At 46.4% G+C, this 21,623-nt stretch overlaps 1 protein-coding gene across 1 annotated transcript in view; it reads right to left on the bottom strand.

Annotated features, from left to right (window-relative positions):
* Positions 1-3,503: 3,503 nt before the first annotated feature.
* Positions 3,504-21,623, bottom strand: part of ARPC1A (actin related protein 2/3 complex subunit 1A) — a 29,551-nt gene continuing 11,431 nt past the window's right edge. Inside the window, exons 4-10 of the mRNA XM_034988396.1 lie at positions 15,820-16,042; positions 13,739-13,846; positions 11,220-11,432; positions 8,985-9,060; positions 8,361-8,554; positions 5,804-5,894; positions 3,504-3,906 (exon numbers count right to left, since the gene is read on the bottom strand). Coding sequence (XP_034844287.1) covers positions 3,868-3,906; positions 5,804-5,894; positions 8,361-8,554; positions 8,985-9,060; positions 11,220-11,432; positions 13,739-13,846; positions 15,820-16,042 — 944 coding nt within the window. The 3' untranslated portion in view covers positions 3,504-3,867. The remainder of the gene's footprint in view (positions 3,907-5,803; positions 5,895-8,360; positions 8,555-8,984; positions 9,061-11,219; positions 11,433-13,738; positions 13,847-15,819; positions 16,043-21,623) is intronic.

The following is a 21,623-nucleotide window of genomic DNA, read 5'->3' as shown; positions in this document are numbered from 1 at the left end:
TCCGTGACCTCACCCTGGCCCCCGAGCCTGGCCTGACTCACCTGGGCTTGCTCACCAGGCATCTCCACTCCCGGCCCTCGCCCAGCAGGGGGCGCTCTCCACCTTGCGTGGGGACTCCAACGCACGATCCCCAAATCAAGAGTCGCTTGCTCCACGGACTGAGCCAGCCAGCCAGCCCCCCACCCCCACCCCCGCCCTGGACTTGTTTTGTCATCTTTAAAATGTGACAGTAGGTTTCAACCCTGTAGGGTTGTTGTGAGTAGTTAACGCCTCTCAGTCGCGTTCCTTGGTGCCGGGTCCAGGAGCTATTCTCAGGTAGCGCATCAAAGGTGTGGTTATAGCACCTTTCCTGGGATCCCCCAGGTGAATGAAGTAATGGTGGTGGCTTTCCAGCTTTCTTTTTTTGTCCGAGAGAGAGCACAAGCAGGGGGAGCGGCAGAGGGAGAAGCAGGCTTCCCGCTGAGCAGGGAGCCCGATGCGGGGCTCGATCCCAGGACCCCGGGATCATGGCCTGAGCCGAAGGCAGACACTTAACTGGCTGAGCCACCCGGCGCCCCTTTCAAGCTGCTTCTGGTCATGACCCACAGTGATGTGTATTGTGACCCCGTACACCCCCCCACGTATATCTGAACCCTAGGTATCATGACGCACTCTTACTGCCATGCCAAGTGTTCTTTTCTTGTTTCAGTTTTTCAAATGCCAATCATGACCTACGAAATTGATTTTCACAACCACGAATGGGCTCTGACCCGCAATTTGGGAAGAACTGTTCCTAGACCCTGTATCTCTTCCTTTTTCTGAATCGACAGCATATGTATTAGTTTTCTATTGAGCTGTAGCAACTTGCCACAAACAGCGCGGCTGAAAAAAACACAAACGTGTTCTCTTACATTTCCGGAGGTCAAAGTCCCCGGTCTCGGTGCGCAGTGTGGCGTTCCTTCCAGAGGCTCCAGGGGAGACCTTGTTTCCTTGTCTTTTCCAGCGTCCAGAGGCCACCTGTGTTCCTTGGCTCCGAGGCCCAGCGACACTCCCACCCACGGCCCCATCTCTGACTCACCTGCCTGCCTCCCTCATAAGGATCCCTGGGATTACAGTGGGCCCACCTGGATAATCCAGAATCCTCTTCCTCTTTAACTTAATTACGTCAGCAAAGTTCACGGTTCTGGGGATTAGGACATGGACATCTTTGGGGGGGGCATTATTCTACCTACTGCACCCAGTATTTAAATTATACATGTATAAATAAATAACCTAACCTTATAATACATATACTGATCTACACGGGACCCGAGTCCACACGGGGTAGCTCACGTCTTGGCCACACTGCAGGTGCTGAGGGAAACCCTGACCCTCCACATCATTGCCTCCAGAGCTGGACACACGTGGGAGCTAAACCACTTGGGTGATGGCCGTTGGGCCAAACCGAGAGTCGCCTACGCAATCAATCTGGGTTCTGAGGCTGAATATTCTCAGAATATTCTGGAAAGAACTATTGGATTTTTCTTTGGTTAGTAAGATCCTTTATACACTGCTTCCCACTCTACCAGTTATAAGGGTCTCCGGGGCCTATTATAATAGGGCCAGTGCCAAGCCTAAAAGTGAACCTCGGTTTTCCTGAGTATCTAACAGGAATTAGTTTTTTTTTTTAAAGATTTTATTTATTTCAGAGAGAGAGAGAGGGTGAGAGAGAAAGCACAAGCCGGGGGGAGGGACAGAGGGAGAGGGAGAAGCAGACTCCCCACTGAGCAGGGAGCCCGATGCAGGGCTGGATCCCAGGACCCGGGGATCATGACCTGAGCCCAAGGCAGACGCTTAACCCACTGAGCCACCCAGGTGCCCCTACTAATCCTGTTTTTACTGCCATTTTACAGCTGAGGATACGGAGGCTCAGCGATGTTAACTAGATTGCTCAGGGTCACACAACTTGGCAGAACTCTAACCTGACATTAAAGCCCAAAGCCTTGAATCAAAGGGCTCTGGCAGTCACCCAGAGGCCCCCCAGATTGGCAGTTATTGTGGCCCCGGGCCCGGCAGCACCGTCGGTTTCCAGCTGGACGGGTGAGAAAAAAGACAATTCTGGCTAAGTTCTTGGAGGCAAAGTTAGAAATTTTTGTTCTTTGTTGCCATTGTTTCTCTCATGGAATACGGTGTTTCTCTAAAAACCTCTGGGCTTGCTGGCCAAACCATGTGATTTAATGATACGAAAAGGGAATTTTTAGCGGATTCCTCTTTAGGGCCTACTTTTGTCCCGTGACAATGGCCTTGCGGATGCACAGGTGCAAACACGTATTAACAGAAAGGGGCTCCTGCCATCCGGGGTCCCGAGAGGTGGCTACCGCAACAGGGACGAGGCAGGCCCACCAGGCCAGCCCCTCGGCTGCTGAGATTCTCTCCTGGAGGAAAGTGATGCTCCCCATGAGACACCAAAAGGGCAAAATTACTCTTCAGAATGTACCACGATATAAAGCACTGTTACCAGTGTCCTAAAACCAGGGTTGTCTTTGAATCACTGTGAGGCAGGAGGCAAGGGAGGCTCGGGGGGCAAGTTGATCAAAGTCAAGTCATTTTGGATTTAGGCTGACCCCTAACCTAAAAGTCAGCAGGTCATAAAAAGAGTCGTGAGACCCCTCTCCCTCTGGCAGTAAAAGCCACAAAGTTTGGACACTCTTACCACTGCTCCCCGTGGGTAGTTCTGCAACCTAAGCAATGGAAAAACTGCCCGATGGAAATGCTAAACCCGAAGTTAAAGAGTAAGCCCCTCCCTGTACAGCTAGCTAATTTTTAAAAACGCGTAAAACCCCTTGTTGGAGGCAAAACAGCGGTGGCGGGCAGGGGTGGGGTCCACTTCCCCATACTCTGTAAAGCAGCTCCTTTCTTACTTCTACACTTATCTTTGTCCCTTTCTATAAATGGCTTGCTCTTGAATTCTCTCTCGTGCAAAGCCAAGAACTCTTTTGGTGAGGGGCCTCAACCCATCAGACCTCAACTGCTCCCCTTCTCCTGGGCCAGGGAGAGCAGGAATATGGCTGTGCCCAAGGCTACTCTGTATTTACTTCCTTTGCTAATTATTTATATTTGCACCTCTCAAGATTCTCAGTATTGGAACGTCAAACTTCCCGTCTGATCATGAGGAGAACTCAGTTTGGGCCCAGTAATGTCTAGCGGAAACTGTTAAGGTAACGTGTCCCTTTCCTGTCCCCACGGCACCCTCCCCCGCAGCACGTCCCCGCAGCGTGCTATGAGGGGGGGCTGCCCCTGCCCCGGGCACAGAGCGGCCCCACAGAGTGGCGCCTCAGAGCAGGCTCAGCAGCTGGGCATCTCTGCGGCCTCGTGTGCAGCTCTCCGAGGCTGGAAGACAGCAATCAGTAAATGCTGCTTTTCTCAGAGGTGGGGTAGGGTGGCTCGATTTCAGAATCCAAGATTTTACCCTAAAAACGAACTAGTCTAATGAAGCGTTTGTCCCTATTTTTCTAATGGAAACGGCAGAAGGAAACAAAACCAAAAACACATCCAGTATTTTTATTTGTTTAGCGGACAATGGACATGTCTCCCACCCTTTCCTTTAAGTTAGTGTGACAATTTTCCATAATAAACTACTTAAAGAGAAGCTTTGGTCAAGAATGGAATGAAATAGCAAAAACAAAAAAACAGAAAAACCCAAATCACGGCTGCTTTTAAAAAACCAACACTGTCACCAGTTATAGTCAAACAAAAACACACAAACGATATTTGCGCGAAACGGGTCTTCAGTGTCTCCGTGCGGCTGGCTCTCCTCACCACCATGCACACGGCGGGGCTGCGTCAGCGCGTTTGTCAGTCTGTGAGTCTGTCCGTTTGTCATGCTGGATCTGGGAGGCTCACTCAGCTTCACATTATCCGGAGGCCCTGGATGGAAGACTCTAAGGTCTTGAAAACGGCAGGAAGAACACTGAGAGTTACTGAGGACGTCGTGGCGTCTTCCCCCAGCCCCCCTGCACCACACGACTGCCCCCTCCCCCCGCCGCCTGATGTGCAAGCCCCGTACCCCCCAAATCTGGCTTAGCCCAGCTCTGACACCCGCTCTCCCAGGCCTGGGCCCCCTGCTGGCCCTTCCAAGCCCGCGCTCCCCAGTCGCCATGGCTCTGAGCCACAGGATCTGGGCCAGCCGCACTTACTGGTGAGGGCTGCCTGCGTGCATGTCCCGCGCCTCTCGCCACACCCGAGAGGCCCTCACGGCGGGCACTCCGTTTTCACAGGCCACACAGTGGCGGGCCCGGGGCACAACACACAGCAGGTGCTCAAAGGCGGACGGACCACAGGAAACTGCCCTGCGACCTCCTAGCGTACAGCACACACAGGAGAGGGAAGGCTGTGGCCCGAGGGATCGGAGAATAAAGTGCCGAGTGTAACTGAGCAGGGAGCTAATTTCATGGGGGCCGCAATGCCCAGGATGGAAAGCACGGGAAGGTAAAAAGGGTGGGGGGTGGGGTGGGGACTTTTAGAGGAAGACCGTTTGCTTCTCCAGAGTATTCTGAAGGCTTTTTTCCATATTAGGTATTTCACCCAAGGAGGGGGAAAAAAAATCAAACATCATGGAAATGCACGGGCAGGAGCAAAATTCTGTAAACATCTACCTGTTTCGGGGGTAACAACCAGGAGAAATTAAATTCACAGGGCTGCACATGGCAGCCTTCCTCTCTTACCCCTGCTGCTCCCCTCTGGTTCCTTATCTCACCCACCATCCACCCAATCCCCAAGCTAGTGTGTGCAGAGTCCCGCTGCATTTGCTCCTCACGATGCCCCTCCACTTGACCTCCTAAATCTCCTCCCAGTCCAGAAACTTGGGGCCACACCCCTGCCAGCACTGGAGGTCACCTCCTCCTCACTTGTTCGCCGGGCTCAACAGCCTCTGCCCAGAGCCCACGGCTGTCCACGTCTTACAGCCTGGTGCTTCTCTAATCAGCTCTGGAGCAGGTCCTAGCTATCTGCACACAAAGCCCAGCGCCTCTCCCTGACCACGCCGTGGCCCGCTTCCTAGTGGAACTAGGAAGGACCCACACCACAGCCCAAACCGCTGGCGGTGCTCCGAGCTCGGCCGGTCCGCATCTGCTGCTCTCGTGACTCAGACGGCTCACCCCCACCTGCGCGTGCACCCAAAATCCCAGTGCATCTGGAGATGCAGCTCAGGCCCATCTCTTCCCTGCAGTGCTGGCAATCTCCCCCCACCCCCACCCCCCGCCCAATTCCTCTGTAGAAACAGAGGCACTGGCCTCTCTTCTGGAGCTCCACGGAACACCGCCACTCTCTACCAGACAAGCCGCTTGAGGGCTCTTTCACCTCAATATCCTCGGGGCCCAGTACCAGGCCTGGCACCCAACAGGCATCTCGTGAATGTTTATTAGACTGATTCGTGTAAACCATGGAAAGAGATCTAGGTCGTCGAACAGTCTGGTGGCTCAACACAGGGCCTGCTACAAAAATGCCACTCAAGGTTCCCTCCGCCAAGTGGACATCTAGATCGGTGTATCCCACCTCACTGCGAAAGTCTGCTCTTCTCCTCATGGCTTTCAGGTTTTAATTTTTTTTTAAGTAAGCTGTACAGCCAACGTGGGGCTTGAACTCACGACCCCGAGATCAACAGTCGCATGCTCTGCCGACTCAGCCAGCCAGGGGCCCAGACTGCCAGGTTTTCAAGACAACTACAAGCTAATGTTCTCCGTTTCTGATGTGCACTGGATCTGACGTTTTGTTCCAAGAAACGAGGAACATTCTTGCCAGAGAAAGAGTTTTAACGCAAACGTTTCTTCTGAAAAGGGGAAAATACCTTGAAATCCCAAATTGTCATGGCTCCATCGATGCCAGTAGTGCAGAACTTGCGACAGTCTTGCTTGTCCACCTCGTAAATAGACACCTGACTGAAAGAAAGCAAACACGAGAGACTGTCAAGTGTGTGGTGGGCGCGGGCCCCAACCTTCCCAACAGTGTAAGGGCGTTTGAAGGCAACAAATTCCCAATTCCTAAGTATCAGCTTGTCCGTCAACATTAGGCTGCAGCAGTCGGACACAGAAAATACTCAAATGCATCTTACTACCGGATGTCCGGAAAAGCCAAGACTGGAAAGGTAGGAAGCTGCAGTCGTTACCGGGACGCCAAGAGGCAGGACAAGCCAGGCCACGCAGCACGCAGACTGCCCGGGAGCAGAGTGTGGGCAGGACCACAGCAATGACGAAAATGGAAACAATTAAAAACAAACACTGGAGGCAGGATGAAGCATGACTGAAATCCAACTGGCTCCCAACAAAAACTCCCAAATCGCCTCCCAAGACAAGCAGGGCCTGCAAGTCAAGAGCTTGCCCTGCATTTGAAATGAATCATCATAAATGTGAGCAACACTCAGACACACAAGAGTCCAAGCAAGCAATGCAGAGAATGGATGAATGAAACAACTTGTCTTAGCCTAATTAGCCGAAAAGCTTTCAAGAAAATTCCATAGCTTAGACAATAATTTTTCTTTCTCCTCTGAAACGTCTAGAACATTCCCTCTAGGGAAGGAGATGGCAAAACTACGGCACATGTAGCCTGTTAACCAAGAACAGCTTTAATGACTTCAAATGGTTACCAAAAAAAAGGTATAAAAAAATTAAGCCTATTATTTTGTGACGAGGAAATTCAAATTTCAGTGTCCGTAAAGTTTTACCGAAACACATCCACGCGCACGTATATATGTACTGCCACTGGCTGCGTGGCCGCCATCACAGATGTCAGCAGGCGTGACAGAGACCGGCTACCTCCTCAGCCTAAAATATTTACTCTGGTCCCTTACAGGGAAGGTGTGCCGACCCTTTGCTTAAGGGCAAAGAGGACTGGGGCGCCTGGGTGGCTCAGTTGGTTAGGCGACTGCCTTCGGCTCAGGTCATGATCCTGGAGTCCCGGGATCGAGTCCCACATCGGGCTCCCTGCTCGGCGGGGGGTCTGCTTCTCTCTCTGACCCTCCCCCCTCTCATGTGCGCTCTCTCTCTCTCTCTCTCTCATTCTCTCTGTCTCAAATAAATAAATAAAAAATCTAAAAAAAAAAAAAAAAGGGCAAAGAGGACTTAATAGCGGCAAATAAAAGCAAACGTGCCCATCTGCAAGGGTCTTTTTTTAACGCAACGAGAGCTGTTACCTTCCTGATACACGGTCTGCAGAGAAGCTTCAGAGAAATCCACAAGAAATAGTTTTGAAAGTCATTCAAGACAAATGAGAAGCACAGGGAAGACCTGCTGTGCCTTCAAGCTACGACTGTCCAGCAGAGCACAGACATTTCGGCCTATTTTAAACCCAGCGGCCCTTTCCACCGAACATGATGACAAGCACAACCTGCATTTAATAGTTCTCCCAAAGAGAAAGTCGAGAGGTTTCCATTCTTGTTCCCACCATCATCAGCACAATGCAAATCTCTCAACACAAAAGGTCTAGTCAAAAAGAGAAAATGTTATGGTACCTAACTGACCACAATCACTGAAAGTATCAAGAACAGACGACATTTCTCCTCTAGATTTAGAAAAAACCAGGCTGTCTGGTTAAAACACAGTTCACACACGCCTGATGAAAACCTGAAGTCAAGAAACTCCTTGGTTTTGCCTGAGGTCATCAAAGAATTCCGTTTCTTTAGTTAAGTGATCTTCTTACTGGTATACATCACTTGAAATCCATGGTTGAAATGACAGCTAGAATTACCTTTTCTTTTTTTTTTTTTTTAAAGATTTTATTTATTTATTCATGAGAGATAAAGAGAGGCAGAGGCAGAGGGAGAAGCAGGCTCCCCGCGGAGCGGGGAGCCCAATGTGGGACTCGATCCCAGGACCCTGGGATCATGACCTGAGCTGAAGGCAGACGCTTAACCGACTGAGCCACCCAGGCGTCCCTAGAATTACCTTTTCAACCAGGGTATAACTAGTCTTCCCATCACGTGTTCACTACCAGAGGACCATAACGTTCAGGAAGGTCTCCTTCTGTTCTCAGTCAGGGTTTGAGAAAGCAAGCCCCAGGAAGAGGCCACCCTGGCAGGCACAGCTCACGTCTGCCGTAGGATCAGCGCTCCTCACAGGGGATGCTGCGTACCAGCCGCACCTCGAAGGACAGAATGCCTAGGTGGGGGCGGCTCACTCTGTCACAAGCTGAAAATAAGAGCCCATAGTCGGGAAGCTACAGACTTCTCTCTGCTCCTGTTCCTAAAGGGATGTCTGGGCACACAGTACACGCAACTTGCAAAGGGACCCAGTCAGGAAACACGGAGAGGAAGAAAGGCATCGTCGTCACCCAACACTTCTCCAGCGATGGGTCAGGGCCCTGGCTACAGGTGGCTTCCCGGGGGCCCCAGGTAGCTGGGGGGCACGTACGTGATGCTATTCTGGTGCAGCGTCTCCAGGGCTGTGTTGCGGTCCTCAGTCGTGGCCCTCTTGTCCATGTTGCGGAAGCGCTCCATGGCAGACATGTTGCGCTGGATGCTCTGTTTGGGAATGTCTAGTTTGGAGACGAAGGTCAAGCAGCCACGGTCATCATAGTTGAAGAGCATTGGGCAGCAGTCATGGCCCTGAAATAAGAGCTCAGTCAGGCGCCGAGGGTGTGCCGCCCACCCACCGACCCCTCCGCAGAACGCGCACACCACGGGCATCTCTTCGTCTTCAAGGCTCGCTATTCTTTTTTTTTTTTTTTTTGAAGATTTTATTTATTTGAGAGAGAGAATGAGATACAGAGAGCATGAGAGGGGGGAGGGTCAGAGGAGAAGCAGACTCCCTGCTGAGCAGGAAGCCCGATGCGGGACTCGATCCCGGGACTCCAGGATCATGACCTGAGCCGAAGGCAGTCGCTCAACCAACTGAGCCGCCCAGGTGCCCAAGGCTCGCTACTCTAAAAGGCTGTTCTGGTCTGTGCCAGGGCACCAAGTCACAGAGTGCACGCTGCTCCTGTTCCGGAGAATTAAACACAGTGTACTACGAGGGAGAACGGAGAGCATTACTTACCGCGGCTACAACGCTGTTCTCGGAGACAAACGACACACTCAGGAGGGGCAGGAACTCTGTTTTCAGAGTTGAGACCCTGAACACAAGAACAGCTGTTAAACTGAGATGGCACAGACCACGCAGCTTCTTTATAGACACGGCAAATGAGAAGGACCCATTTTCACAGGGGCTTGTGCAGCGCAAACGAACACATATGCTTAAAAGGAGCCCCATGACCTGTACTTTCAGGAATCCCAAGCATGATGCAGCCCTGGGGTCACCTATAGAAACAGAGGCCTCTGGCCCTCTCTGGCCCACCTGCTTCTTAGGCCCCCCCACTCGTAACAAACTGGCCCCCAGCAAGTCCTTCTTCTTTCCCATCTCTGCCTTTGCTCCCACACCCTTTACCCACATGCTGTCTCTTGCTTGTCCACCAAAGTCCACCCTGGTCTCTGAAGCTCAGCTCTCATCTGATCACCTCCATGAAGCTTTCCTGGACCTCTTCAGCCTGAAGTGGCTTCTCCTCTGACCACCTACCGCTCTGTGTGTCACTCACTGGTGACTGAATGCCTTGTCCTTCCATCCTGTCCTTGCCCATGTCACCGTGGGCTCCCAGAGGGTGGGCACAAACATCTAGGAGAGTCTATTCTCTTTTCTCTGCCAGGCATTGGGGGAGGAGCTGGGGACAAGTCTTGGCCAGCCAGGAGCTCGCGCACAAAAGGGCTGGGGGAGGTGTGTGTGTACCCACATACTTAGTAGTTACCTGCTGCAGCCAAGAGGTCACACAGACATGGCGGGCAAACACAGGGCTTGATGAATTAGGATCAACTTCATGTAAAAGATGATGCATTTTGAAAACTGTCTCAGGAGACCCCACTGGAATTGGACTGAAGTCCTAACACTTCATCTTAAGGCCTTACTGTGGCACACTTGGCTCCTACTACAGGAAATATTTATGTTCGAGAAGGGGAAGGGTAGAGGATATAATCGGACTTGCAGGACTAGAAAAGCCCAATCATAAATCAATATGAGGGCAAACGGGGGACCTTAATAAGCATATGCTAAGAGCTTATTACACATTACGATAAACTGTACACCAATCAAATAACCATGACATCAAAACTAAATGACAAAAAACAAATTACTGTATAAAACGTACAGCATAATCCCATTTGTGTTCAAAATGAAAAGATATGTAAGTGCCTATACATGTACAGAAATCTGGAACACTACACCATTTATTATGGTGTTAAAAAAAGTAAACAAAATAAACCCAATTCAATCCAGTTGGTGAAAAAACATCCTCTCTGAAATGTCACTTCGTTGTCACTGTGCAGCAGAGGGGGGCAGAGACCCCTGAGGTGACCGGTTCTCAGCACACAGGTTGACGAGTTAGGAGACCTTTTGGGGGGGTAACCTTTAGCTGCCAATGGAAAAGGATTCACCAGGAAGAACAAAGATTCGTAAGGGGAAGAATTCCAATCATCATCTCTCTTCCTCCAGCGTATCACGAGCAGATATAAATTCTGATGTGGGGGGCGCCTGGGTGGCTCAGTTGGTTGAGCGTCTGCCTTCGGCTCAGGTCATAATCCCAGGGTCCTGGGATGGAGCCCCACGTCCAGCTTCCTGCTCGATGGGGAGCCTGCTTCTCCCTCTTCCTCCACCCCTCCCCCTCCCCTTGTGCTTGCTTGCACTCTCTAAAATCTTAATAAATTCTGACGTATGACAAGATGCCTGGTGCTCTCCCTAAGGCTGGGCAGGTGCCTCCCTCACAAATGAGTCACTGCAATTCAAGTTCTTCCGGCATACTCCTGAGAAACTGGTGTCAGGGTTTTAAGTATTACTGAATGAAATTCCAAATTAATGGAGTCACTGTTCACTGACTACACAGAGTAAGAACCTTATCTCCTACTTAAGACTGCTGGATGACGTGTACCTGTTGTGAGGAATTCCCACGAACAGGCTAAATCGGCTATCTGCAGGAACTCTTAGCGGCAGCAAACCAGGAGGGTCCTGCAAAGGAATCACCATCACTACCCCCATTAAGAAGCGTTTCTGGGAGTGAGACCTAACTCTTTAAACTTTCCCCAAATGGACCATCTAAACGTGTGTCTGTGACTTTAAAGGCAGCCTTGCGGCTCCGGGTCAGATTTTTACGCCCACATCGGGAACTGCCCCCAGGGAAGAAGAGCCTTAGCCCAGCCGGTGAGAGATCCCAAACCACTCCCTAACTCCACGCAAAAGGCAAATACTCACTGCACACTTTTTGAGGCATCGGCAACGGACACGGTGCTGTCGTGGCTGACCCAGGCCAGGCGGCTCCCACTGGCCGAGAAGCTGACCCCGTGCACCCAGCCACCAGCGCCACTGCCACCAAACTCCGACATCAGCTGACCAAACGGCATCTTGCTGCCCCAGGGCGTACTGGCCGGCTTTTCATCCACTTCCTTAATGTAGGCAGAAAATACTCTGCAGTTTAAGGGGCAGGAAAGAAGGAAAAAGTAAATGAAAATGTATGTATACAGAGACAGGCCATGGGTAGCTGCTGTAGGGTGTCTCAGAATGCAAAGGGACTGAGCCTTGAAAAGCGAAACATGACAGAGTCACAGCCACAAGTCTCTTAAGGCTTGGTTCTATGGGCTGCCTACAGGCCCGTAGGAGTCTGGCAAAACGCACTCAATCCAAGGGTATACACGGAGACCGACGATGTGTCTGGCCCTGCTCTAGGGGTGCACTTCTAGAAGCAATGAGCACAAAGCCCTTCCCTCCCAGAGGGGGAGGATCATGCTGCCCCGCCCCTCCCCCCTTGCACATGGCTGACCTTGCTAAGTGAGCACGGCATTCTTTCCTGTCTACTTCACTATCATTTTCAACACAGTATTCCAGGAAGCCCACACAGCCAAACGGTAGGAGAGGAAACTATGTGCCATGCTGCAATAAACCAATGGCATTAACCCATTTAAAGAAAGGGACATCCAAAGAGGAAGCCAAGGGAGGCCAGTGAGGGAGTAGGCAGGCTCTCCCTCAGGCCATCACGCTATCAGGGCTCCCTGTCCAGTCTTTGTGACAGGTTATTGTCTGGGGTGAAGGAGGGTCTCCTTCACAGTCGGCTGTCAGCAGTCTCTCCCTCTTGAATTCCAGGAAGCTGTGTGTGAGGAGGTTTGGATGCTGAGTCAGGAAAAGGGAGGGAGAAAGAGCAGCTGGGAATCCACCCCCTTCCAACGCTATTTCTACTTTGTAGAGCTTCTCTTCAAGAACCTCTGGACCTAAAGACTCCCTAACATGATCTGAGATACTTGCCCTGAAATGACAAGGACAGCAGCAGCTCTGGAAGAGGCAGAGCCCCTCTGGAGAGGTGAAGGGCACAGTGAGTTCTCTCTGAGTTAGAGGACATGACCTTGGAATTCCTGGCCCTTACTTTTTTTTTACTTGAATACAGCTGACACACAGTATTACATTAGCTTCATAGTGATTCAACTTCTCTATACCTTATGCCACGCTCACTGCAAGTGTAGCTACCATCTGTCACCGTACGACACTCTTGCAGTGTCCCTGTGTTCCCTGTCACCGTCGAGACTCACTCTGTAACTGGAAGCCTTACCTCCCACTCCCCTTCACCCATTTTGCCCATCCCCTCACCCTCCTTCCTTCTGGCACATCAGTTTGTCCTCCATATTTATGAGTCTGAGAATCGCTGGGCCTTAAGTCAGCAAGTGCTCTCGTCATCAGAGGCTATGCCAGGACCGGTGGTCTCTCAGTCGCCAACTGCAGACTGTGAACTGGACAGACTCTTCCCCACAGGACCACAATTCAAAGCTAAGTTTGCTTCTGGAAATTAGTATTATCAAAGAAATTGGCAACCCATTTTCATGACCAGATTCTTTTAGACATAACCTGAGAATTCAGGTGGTATGGATCATTCAGTTCCATCCTTCAAGGGAGCTAGAATGACTCTGGGTAACACATGAGACAACAAAACTCCTGAATTCTCCTAGAGAATTACACTGGTTCTTAAGTAGAAGAAGCAGTCTTTTTGCAGAGTGCCTCGACGCTGCTGTATCCCCATTCCACAAATCCCCACACACATCTTAAAAAAACCAAAACCAAAACCAAACCATTGGATATTCTTGGATATAAATTACTAGCCAGGTTTTCTGGAAATTCTCCAAACAGCCTACTAAAGAAAGATGCATACCATCTCCCAACCCACCATATTGTCAATGTGAAGTAACATTTATTTGCTTTTCTTTGGGCCAAGGGAAAAAAAGCCTTCTTGGTAAAGAGTAACTGTAAAAAGCAATTACACTGTATGATCCTTAAAGCTCTTAGCAAAGTGGCTGTGTTTCTTCTGGCCTCACGCTAACAACAAATGAAAAGGAAGAACACAGTAATAGCTCAGCAGAGCACTGTTTAGCTATGTTTTGTTCATCTTAGCTTCAGCCTGGAATTTGCCGAGTCCCTGCCTGGGTTACGAAATGAGAAATAATACCGCAGTCTGAGGGCCACTATACCTCTGCTCCAAACATGATGTTCTGCCCAAGGAAAATGTCCCTGGCCCCACCCACGCAGCTCCCTCCTCCTGCACCTCCCAAGTCTACTTCTTACCCCCTCTGTGACTTCTGTGCTTGCTTTCCTAGATCACAAGCTCCTTCTACCTCTGAGTCCCTCATGGTACCTAGCATTGTACCTTGCAAACACAAGGTTAACCTGAGAAATACTTGAAAGATGAACAAGGAACAGATCAATTCTGTCTACCAGTTCTTATTTGTTCCCACCTGCATTTGAAATCACATGATCCTGCTGCCAGCAAAACATTGTTGGGATGCCAATCCAAGCTGAGGACCGTGGAGCGAATTGGCTTTTTAATGTGCTTGCTTACCCACCTACAAAAGGAGAAAATCCATTTCAGTTTATCCGCACATCGAGCAACAGTTCCCAAAGGGCCTAACAAAGGTGTGTCAGGTGATACCCATGTGGCGACCCGCTGTTCTGCCACAGAGAGGAACGGAGAGAGGAAGAAGAGCCATAATAGTCCTTTCTGTTCTTTCAGGGTTTGACGTTCTTACCACTGAATCTTCCTGGCAACCAGGGGATCCCTGTGAGTAACTGTATTTATAGATTAACTCTGGATACTGGTCATGGAGTTTCAGATTACATGTGACTAACCTTTAAAATAAAAGGTGGGGTTGGAATTACTTAAATTTTTATGACAAATACTCAGTAATCTATTATTTTATTTTGGGTTAAGTTTGGCTTGTAAAATAGCTCAATTTCCTTTCTACGTCTCTGTGAAGCTGCAAATTATTATTATTATTATTTTTATTTTTTCAGAGAAATCACAACCAAGAAAATAGCAACCTCTTGTTGGAGGTTCTAACTAATTCTCCTCCACTCGAAAAGTTTATTTATGTCTGAGATCAGTCTTTATTCTGGCTTCACTAATTCAATTTCTGCCTCTAAACTGCTGCTTAAAAACCAATCATGTTCTGCTGTTTAAGAGCCGAGAGACTTAATATCGAGCCGAATGCCCATCCTTGAATGCCAAATTACTTTTCCACAAAATCTTTCTCTTAGGAACCTATCTAAAAAATTTCCTTCTGAAAAACAGACAAGTGTTCTGACTTGCTTGTAATGCAGTTATAGGCTTTTAGAGAGTGTTGTATTCACATCACTCCAGTGAAATGTTGTTCTATAGCTGAGAAACTCCCCTGAAAACACAGCTTGTTCAAATGACAACCCTGTACTATAGAAAGCCCAATTTACCTATATTTGAGACTATTTTTCAGTGAATAAAAATGTGAACAATCTCTGAGGTTGAACGTTACCTAGGAAGGAAAGTTTTTATCTATTCATTACAGTGAGTCTCCTAAAATGATTTCTGGCAGGCAACGTTTTGTTAGGCTTATTTTTACACATACTTGAAAGAAAAATGCAGGTCTTAAATTCGTAATTTAATCTTGTTGCAAATTCAGACTTTCTTTCCAAAGAATCAGAATTTGTGAGATTTCACTAAATTTCACAAAACATAATATAATCTGTTCCTTCCACTGTTTCAGCAGAAAGCAACCAGTAACAGTGACACAAAGAGTAATGTGTACTCTGCTATTTTTAGGACAAATACAAACACTGCCAGATTCTTACTGAATGACAATTCCATGTTGAAGGCTATTTACCACCCTTTGTGAATGTGTGCCACCTAGAGCAGAGTCATTTTCTTATCAAAGTAGGCGAGAAGGGTTAGTTACAATAAGTTACTTGGCCATAAAATCAGTCTCTGTATCTTGAGTGGCTCAGCTGTAAGTGATTTATGCAGAAGGTACAACAGCCTGACGATACTGCCAAGATCCCAGTCAGGTTTTACTCCCAGCAGCTTAAGTGAAAAAAATATTATACCAAGACAGATTTGGTTAGCCAATAAATTTTAAAGGAGTACACTGTTATCTGCAGGAATCTTATTTTAAGTAGACAGAGTTGTGAGGAAAAAAATTACTTCTCAGGTCATGCATGGGAATCTCTCAAGTTTATGAGTTACCTGTAAGAGTAAGAAAACAATTTGGACAGCACAGAATGAGAAGAACAGTAGCATCTTACAGAAACTACCAGTTAGGAAATCAGAACATGGGGCCACAGGTCTGCATCAACATGAGAAAGATGTGGTATCTGACTCAACGTGCATATAAGAAGGAAAACGGCTCAGAGGGAACAGAGATCTTCAGAGGAAAAAAAAAATCTCCAGACGAGGAAACACTGAAGTTACAGTTAAGCCTTCACCCAGTGCTTTAAGAGGTCACCAGGAACAGCGGTCCAAATGTGTAATTCCACAGAGAGAAATAAGAAATACTCAGAGATTGCTCACCAGTCATTTTCAGACTCAAAGTAACAAACAGAAATGAGTCGTGCTCCACTTCCCACAGCAAATTTGTTCTCTAGCGGGGACCACTTGACGAAAGTCGCTGCACGATTAATTCTCAGGATCACCAGGGTTGGCTTCCAGACACCATCTTTCTGACTCCAGACATAGGCATTGCGGTCTGCCCCACAGGTGACGATGCGGTCACTCTTGGGAGCCCAGTCGATACCTGCAAGTGAGACGTGGTGTCATCTGCTTTGCCTGGCCAATGACAAGAGACGTCAGCCAGGTGGGCACTGCCATGGCAGGGCTAGAAGTGGGCTTGGTATCTTCCTCCCCAGCCCCAACCTTCCCCTCATCTATGGTCCTGATCATCACCTCACACGCAAAGGCAAGGTTTCTCTGCGAAGTTCTGTAACTCGGGATCCTCCACGAGGCCAGGCAGAACAGAGTTGTTTTATGATTGTGGAGGTTACAAAATTAAACAGGGGCATTCTACCACCCATTCACAGGTTTCTAAAGTGATCTGGTGTAAAGACCTTTTTCTTTTCTCGTTATTAGATTTTGGGGGGTTTAAAACTACCTTTATTCATTCATTAACAGACCTCACTCCATGATATCAACTGAAAATCTGCTACGTCACATCTAAATAAAACATCAGGGTAAATTAAAATAATCTTTAGTAGTGGGCGCCTGGGTGGCTCAGTTGGTTGGGCGACTGCCTTCGGCTCAGGTCATGATCCCAGGGTCCTGGGACCGAGCCCCACATCGGGCTCTCTGCTCAGCAGGAAGCCTGCTTCTCCCTCTCCCCCTGCTTGTGTTCCCTCTCTCTCTCTCTCTGTCAATTAAATTAAAAAAAAAATCTTTAGTAAACAGAGGCAAAATATAAATTGTGACTCATTATATATTCTTCTGAGGGTCACTGTCATTTAAACTAACCTAAATACCTTTTCTATATGCTACAGGTTCTAGAAAGGGACCCTGAGTATCTTTGCATCTAAACTAGGAAGAAATCTAAATATGTATGGATTATTTTTCATATTTGGCCAGACTTTTACTTATTTGATGGCTCCGTGAAGGATCAATACAAATATAATTCCACATTGAACATATAGAAATGTTACTAATAAATTCTTTTTTTTTTTAAGTAGGCTCCACGCCCAACATGGAGCCCAACATGGGGCTTGAACTCAAACCCTGAGGTCAAGACCTGAGCTGAGATCAAGAGTCGGACACTTAACTGACTAAGCCACACAGGTGTCCCAACTAATAAATTCTTACGATAGATATCTTCCTAAAAATTAATCATTATCATTCTTAACATAGGGAAAAAAGTAAAATGAATATAAATCAAAGTTTCCATTGGTCGTAACTCACAGTGACTTTAGTTGTATGAAGAGTTCATTCATTCTTTCACCTACAGGAATAGTCTGCTCAATTATTTGCACCACTGAGGGGGAAAAAGATATGGGGGAGTGCATTCTAAGTGATGTGTATTTTGACTGCAAGTCCATTCATTATAGGATAGTTTTGCAGCCCTCTTTATTAGATTTTAGGTTTTATTTATTTATTATTTTAAAAAGATTTTATTTATTTATTCGACAGAGACAGAGAGAGCACAAGCCAGCAGAGCGGCAGGCAGAAGGAGAGGGAGAAGCAGGCTCCCTGCCGAGCAGGGAGACCGACTTGGGGCTCGATCCCAGGACCCTGGGATCATGACCAGAGCCAAAGGCAGATGCTTAACCGACTGAGCCACCCAGGTGCCCCAGATTTTAAGTTTTATTTTTAACTACAAAAGCAAAACCTGCAAGAAACAAACACCACAAAGGAAGTAGACAAAGCCCTGCCCCCATTCTTATGTCCATACACATTTCTCCCCCAAAATGATATTAATACTATGGCAAACATTTTCTTCTCCTTTTTATAAATTAGTACTGGTTATGCATTATTTCAGAACATTGATCTTATCATAATAATTTCCCAAAACATCCCATTGTTGAATGCTTTGTTAGTCTCCAATCATTTATTTATTTATTTATTTATTTTTAAAGATTTTATTTATTTGACAGAGACAGAGACAGCGAGAGCAGGAACACAAGCAGGGGGAGTGGGAGAGGGAGAAGCAGGCCTCCCGCCGAGCAGGGAGCCCGATGTGGGACTCGATCCCAGGACCCTGGGATCATGACCTGAGCCGAAGGCAGTCGCTTAACCAACTGAGCCACCCAGGCGCCCTTCAATCATTTATTAAAATAGGTAACATTGGAATAAACATTCAGGAACATACCTTTTTGTTCTGGTTAAAATGATCTATGATAAATTCCCCAAAGTGTGATGCAAAATATTGTTATTTTTATGAATGTCTTGTTCTCTTAACTTGATTACAAGCTTCTTGAAAATAAGAAGTCTTTGAAACTATTGTGGTGGGCAGACCCTAGGGAAGTCCCCTCCCTATAGGTGTGGGCAGGACCTGTGACTTGCTTCTCATCAATGGAATGGTGGAAAGGTGATTAGATGTACATGATTAGTGGACAAGATTACATTACATGAATCTTACAGCTGCTAGGAAATTCTACTCCCAACAACCCGAAGGAGTTTGGAAGTGGATTCTTCCCTGGTCAAGCCTCTGATGAGAACTCGTCCCTGGCTGACACCTTGATTACAACTTTCGAGACCCTAGGCAGGGGTTCCAGATAAGCCATGCCCGGACTCTTGACCCACAAAAACTGTGAGATAATAAATGTGCTTTGGTTAAGCTGCTAAGTTTGCAGTATTTGTTACACAGCAATAGAAAACAAATGTGTCCCCTAACATCCAGAATATTGCCTTATAATGAGAAAGCTCAGTGATTTTGTGATGATTTTGACAATCTAAAATTTCACCCCTTATTCCATATGATCACCACTCTGATTAAACACATAATGTTGTAAGAATTCCTGAGGTGCTTAAGCATGAGGCACTTTTAAAAATCAACAGATCCATACTCTCCAAAAAAAACACAAGGGACCGTATTCTGCTTTGTTTTATGCTTCTAGTCTAGCTACATCTTTCATTTGAGTATGGAAGCTGTAAAAACAGTCACAGCTTCAAAGTATTTTAGATGACATTAGCTTTTAACTCTTTTTTATTTACTTTTTTTATTCTCTTATTTTAAAATTTTAAGTTTATTCAAAAAAACCTTTTAAATACTATTTTAATTCCATCAGAAGGCTTTAAAGGCAAAGGAAGAGACTCAAGCATCTACCCTGTTTTTTCCATACTAACTATATATCCAGGTAGCCAAACAGTAGATGAAGGGAAGTGTCTCTTATAAATGTAACCAACTAACAGAAAGGAAATGACAGATTTAAAATACCACCACACTGCAGCCACTATTAAATGAATGGATATGGCCACTGATCATTGATAGTTGCTAGCATCATAGAACAATGACTAGACACCATGTGCATCCTTGACAAAAGAACTTCCTAACTCCCTACCTTCAACTAGCAATTTACAAGAAATATGAGGACAGAAAAATATGTAAAATACCACGGGCTTGCAATCAGTAAAATCCAAGTTCTAGAAAACACTACAGGACAAACAACCTGATTTCTCAGTTTTCTTCACAAATAAATTACAAAGTTAAAGAGAAGAAAGGGAACCTATAGACAAAAGACTTAAGAGATATATCAACTAATCACAACCATGTGTGCACCTTATTAAGGTCCCCATTAAAATTACTGTATCAGTTATTATTGAAAAGAAGAGTCCTTCTCTTTTAGAGACACAAACTGAAATATGAAACGATACAGTGTCTGGCATGTACTTCCAAACTATACAAGGAGGAAATGAGTTGAAAACAAGGTTGGCTGTGAGGTGGTAACTGCTGAATCTGGGTGATGATGGGTATACAGGGGCTCACTACATTATTCTTCCTTTTTTATGTTATCTGTTTAAAACTGTCCACAGTAAATTTTTCTTTTAAAGAGAGTGATCACTTTTAACACAAAAAAAGAAACTCACAGAAACAAACACCAGGACTTTGATTTCTCTTTGATGTTAACCATACTCTTTTTCTCTGTAGTAATGACTGGTCTTTTCTTCTAGAAAACTTCAGATTTCTTTCTTTTTTTTCTGTAGTTACTATCTTTATGAGAAAATATGTATGATCCTTGGTCTCTTGCCACAGAGTTATATTTAGATTTTTCCAACAAAAGTTTTTTCAGATCTAAAAAAAAATGTCATTTGAACCTTTGGATGAAAACAGGCCCAAGTTCAAAGGATTCCAAAAGAGAAGCAGATGAGAAGAAGAACATAACTATTTCATTTTTTTGGCTATTTCTTTGGTCTTTCACCTTAGCCCTTTCTCACTTAGAAGTATTTCCTAATGCTAAAATTCCAATTTAAAGTATGAATGTTCTTATTTTTAGGCCACAAGGCCACTGGCAAAGGAATGTAAAGAAAATGGGCCAAACCTAATAGAAATAAGGTCATGGGAAAGCAATAGCAACAAAAATAGAAATTATAAATTATGTCTTTCGTGCTAGCTCAGTAATATGGTCAGTTGGCTCTGATGCTCACTAGCATCAATACAAATCATTGGCAAAAACAAGAAGGGATGGTCATGAGTTTTTGCTGGGGAATACAATGGAAAGGGGGCAGAAGGTCAAAACATGCTGTTTTTCTCTGGTTGGGGGGAAGGATATCTTTAAGCTAATCAGTATGTTGGAGGACTAGAGGCAATTTCAGGGTCACAATTAAAAAAAAAATTCATTATCAGTCACTTTGCTGCCCACGTAAGAGCAAATGTCATTGTGAAGAGAGGGACAATCCAAGACTGCAGTGAAAAGTTTGTAATTGAAAAGTTATGGAGAGGGGCGCCTGGGTGGCTCAGTCATTAAACGTCTGCCTTCGGCTCAGGTCATGATCCCAGAGTCCTGGGATCGAGCCCCACATCGGGCTCCCTGCTCAGAGGGAAGCCTGCTTCTCCCTCTCCCACTCCCCCTGCTTGTGTTCCCTCTCTCGCTGTGTCTCTCTCTGTCAAATAAATAAAATCTTAAAAAAAAATAAAAAGAAAAGTTATGGAGAATAAGTTCTGACATGCTTGACCAAACTGTTCAAAGCAAGAGGCTGAATCAACGCTGCCAGAAAATGGATAAAGAAGAAATTATAGTAGTAAGGATCAAGGAACAAGAATTCTTTCTGAACACAGCAGTAAGTGAGTATGTTCTTTTAAAAATAGCCAGATACCACCTCACAAAAAAGCAATTCATTCTCTTGAAATCTGGTATCAGGATTTGGTTCACTGAATTCTGAAAACCATCAGAGAAATTCTCCATTTTTATCTTACTCCTCCTCCTCCCTTATTTGATACCTGCTTAATGAAACTCAGCACTACTCTGCTTGCCGCCTTTATCCATCTATTCATCGAGAGTTTTTGTCAAAGATGAAAGCTAATGTACACTCAGGAAACTGCCTCAGAGCCAATGCTTTAAGATCCTGTCTTCCATGAATCAACAAGAAAAGGATAAAAACTCAATGGAAAAATGATCAGGAGTAATGAACAATAAAGTCTGAGAAAGAAATCCAGCATGGCTAATAAACATCAGAAAATATGCTCAACCTTTTTATTAATCAGGAAAATGCAATTTCTAGAGACACAGCCTTTCACTCATCAGACCCTCTGATCGTATCAAGTACGTGTGGGATGGGGGAAGATAAGCACTCCCATACCAGGGGGCCAGGATGAAGGCAGTATGACCATGCCTAGCAAAGCTGAGCATGTGCACACCCCAGCAGTACAAGTTTGCCATAAACAAACATTCACGCAT

This window comes from Mirounga leonina, unplaced genomic scaffold (genome assembly GCF_011800145.1).
Source record: "Mirounga leonina isolate KUSES-001 unplaced genomic scaffold, KU_Mleo_1.0 Mir_454, whole genome shotgun sequence".
Lineage (NCBI taxonomy): Eukaryota > Metazoa > Chordata > Mammalia > Carnivora > Phocidae > Mirounga > Mirounga leonina.
Note: the sequence above shows the minus strand (reverse complement) of the source record. Positions and strands in the feature narration are given on the sequence as shown.